Raw genomic sequence first — 10903 nt, forward strand, 5'->3', positions numbered from 1 at the left:
CGGTAGGTAGACTGTACCTTCGATCAACATAAGCTAAATATTATGTATAAAATGTATTCAAGAGTGAATCTATTATTCTGTTTAGGAAACATGATAGTCAAATTATCAGGTCACGCTGGGTCATTCAGCGGTGGCAAAACCGTCATTTCAGTCAACCAATTCTCAAAATTTTTTTTGACCTTCTGGTCGTCATTTGGCCGTCAACCCGGCCACGCCACGCCACGCCGCGCCAATTTCTCTTTACTTCTTGCCTCTTTCGTTTCATTTCGCATTACATGAGTTTGTCTTCTCCCATTCCAGTCCTATCGAATCTATTAGTGTTATATAATTCTCGCATCTTCATCGTTTACATCGGTGGGATCGGAAGCTTAGGGATTCTGTCGCTTGAGAGTGTCTTTGCCGGTTTCTCCTTAAATCAGGGTTTCAGCGATGAGTTCGAAGGAGGAGAAGTCGGAAGGCGGCGGATTCTTCTCGGCGATATCTTCAAGTGTGAAGTTTTGGGGTAGCGCTGTGCAGAAATCTGTTTCAGGGTAAGGAGCTGTTCTAGATCCATTAATATTCAGAGAATTGTTATATTCGCGTATGAGTACTTGCAAATTAGATTTGTGATTGCGTCTGTTGTATTGTGCTTGAGCGTATGGATGGATGCGATGTTTTCTTCTGTTTAATTTTATTTCTAGATATGTGCCTCTTCCAATAACAGATTGACTGTATTGCTGTTGGCGATATAATTGATCAGAATTTACTTGCATGATATAGTCAACTGTTGCTAATGCGTTCGATCAGTTATGTATCCAACTGTTTGTTTGCTTTCACAGGCAACTACAAATGATTTGTTTCGACACAGGCACGCCCGCACACACGCCCGCACACACGCACGCACACACGCACGCACACAAGCGATCTGCGTTGCGGCCAAATGAGAACTTTGCTTCCTTATTTTAATTAGTTCGTCATCTTTTCAACTAATTCTATCTCGCATAAGCAGTTTGGTAGGCTATTCTGTGGATCTGTTGTCTGCTATGTGTCCAACTCTGCATTCTTCTTCATTCCCCCATTCTACTTTTAATATTTTCTTTTGTTTTTATTTCTTCATTGAAATCCTTTCGGTGACTACATAGAAGACAGGTATAATACTGCTGTTGCCTTACACAGAGTTTGTTTCCTTCTGACAATGCCTCATCAACTTAAAGATCAAACATGACATTTAGAATGATATTGTGTGATGAACTCTTTTTGAAATAGAATTTTGCTAAAAAATTTGATGTTAATTTGTTTTGTTTAGTTTATGTACTATATTTCTCCATTAAAAAATGTTGATTTGAATACCCTCATGCAGGAAAATTTATGAACACTGCATTTCCTTTTGTAAACTTACTAGTAAAGAATTGAGGATGGCCCGTGGCTTTTCAGAATACTGCTTGTCATTGCTAATTTTCAGATTGCTCCAAAAATTTTATAGATTTCTAATTGCTATTTAGAGGTCAATGCCTTTCCCTTTCTGAACTTTGTTTTAGAAGTCTGTTCTTTAAGAGTTTATCACGAACATGTTTTCTGAACTGATATTCACTGTCAGTTTTTCTTTGCTTCCGATTAAACTTATTTGTAAAGTTTTTAGCAATGCGTCACTATCATGGCTGTTATCTTCAGTTTGTTGGCATATTTTTTGTAGCTATAGTGTATCAATGAAGAAAATGGAGGATTTGTTAACTGTTGTCATGGAAATGAAAGTTAAAAGAGGTTAAAGAATGAGCCTGTTTTTAAGTTATATAAACATTAGATTTCTAATACATTATACAATAAACATTAAAATATCTATGTTTGCAGATATTGCAATATTGTCTTTATGAACAGCCTGTTATGTTTTGAGATTTTCATTAAAAAATTGAAATATAAAAGGAAAATATTTTTATGAAATTTTCTTTTGATATCTTGTGAAATGTCTGTAAACCAAGCTAGTTAATGCATTACAACTATTGTGCTTCCCTTTACTGCTGTTTATCTAATTAGTTAAACTATTTTGTTAGTCCAATATCTTGCATTTTCATTGTTTAGTGTTTTCTTGTTGCACATTAGAATATAATAAACACAAAATTGGGAATTTTAACTTTACTAAGTTGGTTAAGTTGAGATGAAGGTATACAAATTTATGTTTGCATGGGCTTTACGTGTTTTAGGTTGTTGGGTTATGAAGGCCTCGAAGTTATTAATCCCGAAGGAGGCACAGAGGATGCAGAAGCTGAGGCAGAAAGAGGAAGATGGAAGAAAGAGGTGTTACTTTTATCTCATTATGATGTTGTTAACGTTGTAGACATATTTCTTAAAGCATTTATTTAGTTGATTTATTAGTTTATTGTTTCCTTGGGTGTTATTTAACTTGTGTATTGTTGACTAATGCTTCTATAATTTAGCTTACATTTATACCAAATGATTCTAGTTTATGCTTTTATATAGATTCCTTCTTGGGCTTCACTGTCATATATTTATACTTGGCAATTCTTTTTCTCCAAATTTGTTTATGATTGGAAATTATAATTGTTTTCAAGGTATCATTTTGCTTACTATTCTTTTTTGAGGCATTTACATAAATACGGCCCAACTTTTATGTGTTTACATATCCAAAACCTAAACTTTGATTTTTATATTTATGCCACCCAAATCTTTCATATCACATCAAAAGTAGCACCGTCTTCACTTAAAAAAAAAGTAAAATACACATTTTATTCATAGGTTATATGTAAAGGGTGAAGTTTAGGTGTTAGATATGTAAATTTATAAGAATTGAGGGGTGTCCATGTAAATCTTCCTTTTTTTTTGGTCCATATCAATATTTCATAGATGATAGCTGACTGAAGTAATCTATGGAGATGTAAAAGATCAAACTTCATGGTATTTAGCTTATTTACAAATAAATAATTGTATATCTTTTTTGGAATGTATTAGGGTAGGAATTTTTAACGTTGCCCTTTTTATTTGTGCACTATTGACGTAGTTTTACTTGTTTTTATATTTTTTATTTTTTTGTAATGTTCAATTTTCTCTTTATGGTGTATTTTTTCTTTCGTTTCTTTCTATCTTTGCATGAAACAGTTTCAGTGCCTATTTACAATGTTATCTCATGTTATTTTTTATCGTGCTATTCGATGTAAATTGGTCTACACTAGTAGATGAACCGAGTTGGTAAAAACAACTTTGAAAGTACATTAATGAAAATAATATTAACATGATTATGAATTAACAAATATTCTAAACTATATTAGTGTGCTGATGTAAGAATGATATTTAATAATTATCTATGAATACATTTAAAAGTTCAATACAACAACAACAACAACAAATCGTTAATCCCACTACATGGGGTTGTCTACTGGAATCTTTTTTCTCCATTGCGTCATATTTAGTGTCATATTTTCATCTAGTTCTAATAAATTAAGATCATTTTTTATACAATAAGCCCAAGTCTTCCTACGTCTACCTTCACCTTTCTTAACATAAGTCAAATTTAAAACATCTACTCTCCTAATCAGATCATCAGATGGTCGACGTTTAATGTGAACAAACCGTCTAAGACGACTTTCTCTAATTTTGTTCGTCACAGGAACTACACCACTACACCAACCCTATCACCCCTATCACGAATATATTCATTTTGCATTTTGTCTCTTAGTGTAGAGGCACTCATCCACCTAATCATTCTCATCTCGACTACACTTAACTTGGTATTATGTTTCTCTTTTAAATGCCAACATTCAACACCATAGAGCATTGCAGGTCTAACCACCATCTTATAAAATTTTCCTTTCAGTCTAAGCGGAACTTTTTTATCACACAAAAGGCCAGAAGCATTCCTCCACTTCAACCAACCAACTTGAATTCTACTATTAACATCCCCATCTATATCACCATCGCTTTGAACAACAGACCCAAGATATCTAAATTGTTCACACATTTTAATAATTTTATCGCCCAACGTTACACTTCTCTCACTAGAGCTATTACTACTAAAATTACATTCCATGTATTTAGTTTTCGTTCTACTCTAATGAAGGCCTTTAGACTCCAATGTAGACCTCCATAATTCAAGTTTTTCCTGGGCTTTTTCTCTCATCCTATCCATGAGAACGATATCATCAGCAAAAAACATACACCTGGGTACATCCTCCTGTAAATGTCCAGTAAGACCATCTATAACTAAAACAAAAAGATATGAGCTTAAAGCCAATCCCTAATGTAATCCAACAGAAATAGGAAAATATTTGGTCAATCCTCCTTCAGTTCGAACACAAGTAACAACTCTAGTATACATATCCTTAATGAATTGAATAAAAGTCATGTCAACACCTTTCTTCTCAAGAATTCTCCAAAGGATCTCTTGGAACATTATCGTAAGCTTTTTCTATAATTATGAGGTCTTAACCTATATTCAATTACTCTCTCCCATAATTTTAAAGTATGACACATTAACTTAATTCCTCAATAATTTGCAATAATTTGCATCCTCAATAATTTGCACACTCTTGTGCATCCCATTTATTCTTAAAAATAGGGATTAAAATACTCTTCCTCCACTTCTCAGGCATCTTTTTAGTTTTTAAAATAATATTAAAGAGTTTAGTAAGCCTAGAAACTTCCAAATCTCCTAAGTATTTCCACACTTCAATTGGGATATCATCAGGTCTTACAAACTTTCTACACTTAGTTTTCTTTAAAGCCTCATCAACTTCTTTTTTACTAATGCGACGAAAAAAATGAAACATTTTATTATTATTAACGATATTAAGATTCTAAGGTCGATCATATTTTTAGAAACTTCATTAAAAAGTTTATCAAAATAACTCACCCACCTATACTAAATATATTTTTCTAAGAAAAATACTTTTTGATTTTCATCTTTAATACACTTTACTTGAGTTAAACCTTTACTTTTCTTTTCTCTTTGTTTGGCTAGTTTATACATATGTTTTTCACCCTCCTTAGTATCTAATCTATAAAGATCATTAAAAGCAAAATTTTTAGCATAACAAATTGTTCTTTTAGACTCCTTGCGAACCGTTTTATATTTTTCTCAATTCTCTAAGCTTTTGCATTTAAATCAATTTTTATAACATAACTTCTTATGTTTTTTCTTTTCTTGCACATTATTATTCCACCATCAACTACTTTTATTTATAGAAACTTTTTCTTTTAATTCTCCAAGTACATCTTTTGCTGCTTGTTTAATAGTATTTGTTATCTTATCTCACATAGCATTTGTTTCTTGAAGAACATCCCAAATTTTGAAATCTTGAATTTTACTCATAAAAATAATTTTATTTGTCTTTTAAGTTTCGCCATCTAATTCTACGATGATGAGTCATAGTATTCTTTATTTTACAACTCTTTATCTTTAAATCTATAACTAATAAACGATGTTGAGTACTTAAATCTTCACTTGGAATGACCTTACAATCTTTACAATCTCGGCGTTCTCTTTTTCTTATAAGAAAATAATCAATTTGTGTTTTATTAGATCCATTCTTATAAGTAATAAGATGCTCGTCTCTTTTCTTAAATAAAGTATTAATAATAACAAAATCATATGCTAAAGCAAAATCTAAAATAGCTCTACCTTCTTTATTAGTCACTCCAAAACCGTAGCCACCATTAATATTTCTGAAATCTTCTACCACTCCACCTACATGTCCATTTAAATCACCTCTAAAAAAAATTATTTCTTCAAGAGGTATCATTTGTATTAAGTCTTCTAAGTCATTCCAGAATTTATCTGTAGATTCTATATATAAACTTACTGGAGGAGCATAAACACTTATAATATTAAAATTCTTAGTATCGATGATAATCTTAAGGGTTATAATTCTATCTCCAACTCTATTAATTTTTACAACATTATTTTTCAAACTCTTATCTATAATTACACCTACACCATTTCTAGTGCGACTCTTATCAGAATACCAAAGTTTAAAACCTAAGTTATCAATCTCCTAAGCCTATTCTCCAACCCATTTAGTTTCTTGAATACATAAGATATTAATCTCTCTATGAATCATAACATCAATTAATTTCATTAATTTACCATTGAGAGTACCTATATTTCAAGATATTATGATAATATTAGTTTTATTAGTTTCATGGACTATCTTCTTTACCCGCATCCGTTCGTAATGCGGGAACCCTTGCTTATTTGTCACTACGCCCGGGCGCCGGTGTAGCGGCCCTTGTACACTTTTCACTGTATTCAGGTTATACAGTGCGTCGCTTCCAGGGGACGCCCTAACACTTACACGATGATCAAAAAGATTCATGTCATGATTTTTTCGACAAGTTTTACGTTGGTTGTCGACTACCTAACGCAACCCTCCACTTTTCACATCCGGCCTTGAGACCGACAATGTCAACGTTACGTTTAAAAGTTCAGTACTTGTTAAAATTTAATAGAATGATTTAGGTAGCCAAAATAGGCAATTTTTTAATGAAGAGAAAAAAACTGTAAAGTTCCTACAGAAAAAAAGTATTAGCTTTAAGGTGAATATTTAGCAAGCTTCTATCATTTTGTAAATATTTAGAACATAATTGAAGTGGTCACAAATCTTATCATCTCACTAACAATATTTTTCTTTATTATTTTAAAGTGATTTAGAAAACCAGGTGAGAGAGTGTGGTATCCATGTAAATCTTCTTTATTTTTTTGGTACATATCAATATTTCATATATGATATCCGATTGAACTGATCTATGGAGACGTAAAAGATCAAACTTCATGGTATTTAGCTTATTAGCAAAAGCATAAATGTATATTTTTGGGGATTTTGTTAGGGTAGGAATTTCTAATGCTTCACTTGTTTTTTTGTGCACTATTGACGTTGTTTTACTTGTTTTTTTTTTTTTTTTCGGTAATGTTCAACCTTCTCTCCATGGCGTGTGTTTTCTTTCATTTCTTTCTATATTTGCATATAATAGTTTCAGGCCTATTTGCAATATTATCTTGTTTTATTTTTTATTGTGCTATTTGTGCTCTTATGTAAATTTATCTAGACTGTTAGATGAACCATGATGGTGAAAACAGCTTAGAATGTAACTTCAATTAGTTAAATAATGAAAATAAACATGATTATTAATTAACAAATATTGTAAACTATATTTTTTTTGCGTATGTAACAATAATAATTACTAGTTATCTATGAATACACTTAAAAGTTGAATTCTTGTTAAAATTTAATAGAATGGTTTCGGTAGTAAAATTAGGCAATTTCTTAATGAAGAGAAAAAACTTGTGAAGTGTTCCTCCAGAAAAAAATGTTTAAGCTTTAAAGTGAATCTTCAGCAAGCTTCTATCATTTTGTAAATATTTAGAACGTAATTGAAGTTCTCACCAATCTTATCATCTCACTAACAGTATTTTTCTTTATTGTTTTATAGCGATTTATAAAATCTGGAGGACAATAATGTCAAATTTTATATCTTGCATGACAACACACTTTTTCTTGTGTTGAATTAGTGCTTGTGATTCCTTTTTGTAGGACAGGGATGGTTATTGGAAGATGATGCAGAACTATATTGGAGCAGATGTTACGTCATTGGTGACGCTTCCCGTGATAATTTTTGAACCAATGACCATGATTCAGAAAATGGCTGAGGTAGACACTGCTTTGCCTTGAAAGTTGCTGTCCTATCTTTATTTTGATTTTTTCTTTTTAATGATATCTTTATTTTGATTTTGTTTCTTCAATCATATTGAATCAACTGAGTTTTCAGTTTTTAAAGTTATTATTCCACGTTCTAGCAATTTATTTTTGGTATGACATGCTTCTTAACATCTAAATCGAGTACAAGTCTTGATCTTTGCTTGCGTTTCATTACAGCACAATCTCCTTTTTATTTTGTTTAAAAAAACTCTGATCATTTTGACATACTGTGTTTTGATAAGATAAAAGTAGTTGTAGTACTTCTCTGCATGAATTAGTGTTTTTTTTTTGTGAGTGTGGCAAAATTTTCTTCCACAACTGCAAGCTCAACTGAAGTGGGCAGCGTGACGCACTTGATATCAATAATGGGATCAATACAGCAAGGTAAGTCAGTCTTCATGAACAATGCATGAAATGCAAGGGTCTAGTTCTACAATTTTAAACATGACCTGACTTTTGGTATGAGTGAAGAAAAATTAGTTTTGCATGGAGTTCAGTTTATTCATGATCCTATTTTAAATTTTTTTATTGTAACATGCTAAATATCAAATTTGATCATGAAATTTAGATTAAGGGAAGACATGAGCTTATTGTGCTTGATATCTATTAACCGTATGATTATTTTATGTTAGGTAGGTATCATTTTGATAGCTTCTGAATGAGCTCAAATATCTCTATTATATATTTTATAGTTTAAAATTTTGAAAATTTGTTGTATTTCTTAACAAGGAATGCCTAATTATTAGTATCCTTGTTTTTTGTCGGTGGAAGGTAGAGGGTAGAGATGTCAATAATTATCCGACACAATAACCCAACCTAAACCTCACTAAAATAAATTCTAGGTTTGGGTTGATCGGATTAAATTTTGGATCATATTTTGGTCTAAAATTCTCATAAGTTCAATTTTTTGGGTTGGTTTACATGCTAAACCAAAATTTACTGTAAGGACTGTTATGTCATATGCTAAATAGTTTACATGGGTTAGGTTTGAGTCAGTTGGGTTAAAAGCGGGTCAACTTTGTGCTAGATTTTTTGAGTTGATTAATAAACGGATTGAAATTGGTCATGTATAGTTAGGTTGGATTAAATTCTAATCAGATTCAAACTTGACCTATTAACTTAATTAAACCACCTAGGGTGAGGTTTGGACTTTGGAGCAATGTAGAGTTCATGTTGTTATAACGAGAGATTTTTATAACCTTGTTTGGAAAATTGTTTTCTTATGCAAAGATGCTGTTAGGATGAAATCAATGAACACGAAACGTAGTAAAGGATCAATGGCCGCAAGGCTTTAATATTTATATTGTTTTGACATGACCTACATCTGTGAGGAGAAAAGAGAAATAAGAGAAATAAATCTACTATTTAAGAAACCACATAATCATACATATAATTAGGGTGAAAAGAAATTCTTCCCTAAATTCTAATGTACATGGTACCAACACAAGTGCCAAATATCAAATTTGATCATGAAATTTAGATTAAGGAAAGACATGAGCTTATTGTGCTTGATATCTATTAACCGTATGATTATTTTATGTTAGGTAGGTATCATTTTGATAGCTTCTGAATGAGCTCAAATATCTCTATTATGTATTTTATAGTTTAAAATTTTGAAAATTTGTTGTATTTTTTAACAAGGAATGCCTAATTATTAGTATCCTTCTCTTTGTCGGTGGAGGGGGGAGGGTAGAGATGTCAATAATTACCTGACACAATAACCCAAGCTGAACCTCAGTAAAATAAATTCTAGGTTTGGGTTGATCGGATCAACTTTTGGATCATATTTTGGTCTAAAATTCTCATAAGTTCAATTTTTTGGGTTGGTTTACCTGCTAAACCAAAATTTAGTGTAAGGACTGTTATGTCTTATGCTAAATAGTTTACATGGGTTAGGTTTGAGTTAGTTGGGTTAAAAGCGGGTCAACTTTGCGCTAGATTTTTTGACTTGATTAATAAACAGATTGAAATTGGACATGTATAGTTAGGTTGGATTAAATTCTAATCAGATTCAAACTTTACCTATGAACTTAATTAAACCACCTAGGGTGAGGTTTGGAGCAATGTAGAGTTCATGTTGTTATAATGAGAGATTTTTATAGCCTTGTTTGGAAAATTGTTTGCTTATGCAAAGATGCCTGTTAGGATGAAATCAATGAACACGAAACGTAGTAAAGGATCAATGGCCGCAAGGCTTTAATATTTATATGGTTTTGACATGACCTACATCTGTGAGGAGAAAAGAGAAATAAGAGAAATAAATCTACTATTTAAGAAACCACATAATCATACATATAATTAGGGTGAAAAGAAATTCTTCCCTAAATTCTAATGTACATGATACCAACACAAGTGCAAATATATTTTTCTTAGCTTGTTTGGAAAATTGTTTGCCAAAAATGGTGAAGGATCAAAGGCAACAATCACGACTTCAATAGTGAGAAGAAAAACGAAATAGATTTACTCCCTAATAGTAATACATATAATCAGGAAAAAATTTCTTCCCTAAATTCAGATGTCCATGAAACCAACACTGTTGACCTCAATTTTCGTGAGGTCTAGTCTTCCGCTTAGGGTTTAGGATCTAGCCTTAGGAATCTCCCTTCGACTATCTTAGAACCTTAGAAGTGGGACCCGCCTCGTTTTAGTTTGACCCGCTTCCGTCCCCTTCTGGAGTTTCGCGTGTGTGGTATCAACTTCTAGCACTTAGAAGGACGAAACCAACATGAGGAAACCCAAAAGGGATTCCCTATAGGACCTTCCTGAGCCTTAGGGTGGCATTTTGCACAATTCGCACTCCCGCGCGCACAAGCTTCGCAATTCGGAGAGTCGATACGTCCGATCGCCGCAATTCGCATTGCCTGCATTGTTACTTGTCGAATGCTCAATTAAACCGTTTGGGACGATCGATCGCGGGTCGAAATTTTGTAAAATTTGAATTTCAACGCGTTTTTGACCCGATTGTCGACGACGTCGTCCGAGCGACCACGGATGACGAAACGGACTGCGCCAACGCGTCCGGAACGTTGATTTTGCCCGAGGAGGACACCCATTTTGTCGCGTCGCCGCGCGCGAGTAAATTGTGTTTTAATTAATATATATCTATATATATATATATGTTTATATATATATATTTATATATATATTAATTAATCATTTTACCCCGTTTCCCCTTTCCTCTTTAAGCCCTAACTCCTCTAACGCACGCACCCGAGCTCTGT

The 10903-nt window shown here is 32.6% G+C and overlaps 1 protein-coding gene across 1 annotated transcript in view; it reads left to right on the plus strand.

Annotated features, from left to right (window-relative positions):
* The first annotated feature begins 380 nt into the window (after positions 1–380).
* LOC110038712 (oxysterol-binding protein-related protein 3A-like) overlaps positions 381–10903 on the plus strand; it is a 42942-nt gene continuing 32419 nt past the window's right edge. Inside the window, exons 1-3 of the mRNA XM_020743607.1 lie at positions 381–530; positions 2178–2271; positions 7518–7634. Coding sequence (XP_020599266.1) covers positions 430–530; positions 2178–2271; positions 7518–7634 — 312 coding nt within the window. The 5' untranslated portion in view covers positions 381–429. The remainder of the gene's footprint in view (positions 531–2177; positions 2272–7517; positions 7635–10903) is intronic.

This window comes from Phalaenopsis equestris, unplaced genomic scaffold (genome assembly GCF_001263595.1).
Source record: "Phalaenopsis equestris unplaced genomic scaffold, ASM126359v1 Scaffold233599, whole genome shotgun sequence".
NCBI lineage: Eukaryota > Viridiplantae > Streptophyta > Magnoliopsida > Asparagales > Orchidaceae > Phalaenopsis > Phalaenopsis equestris.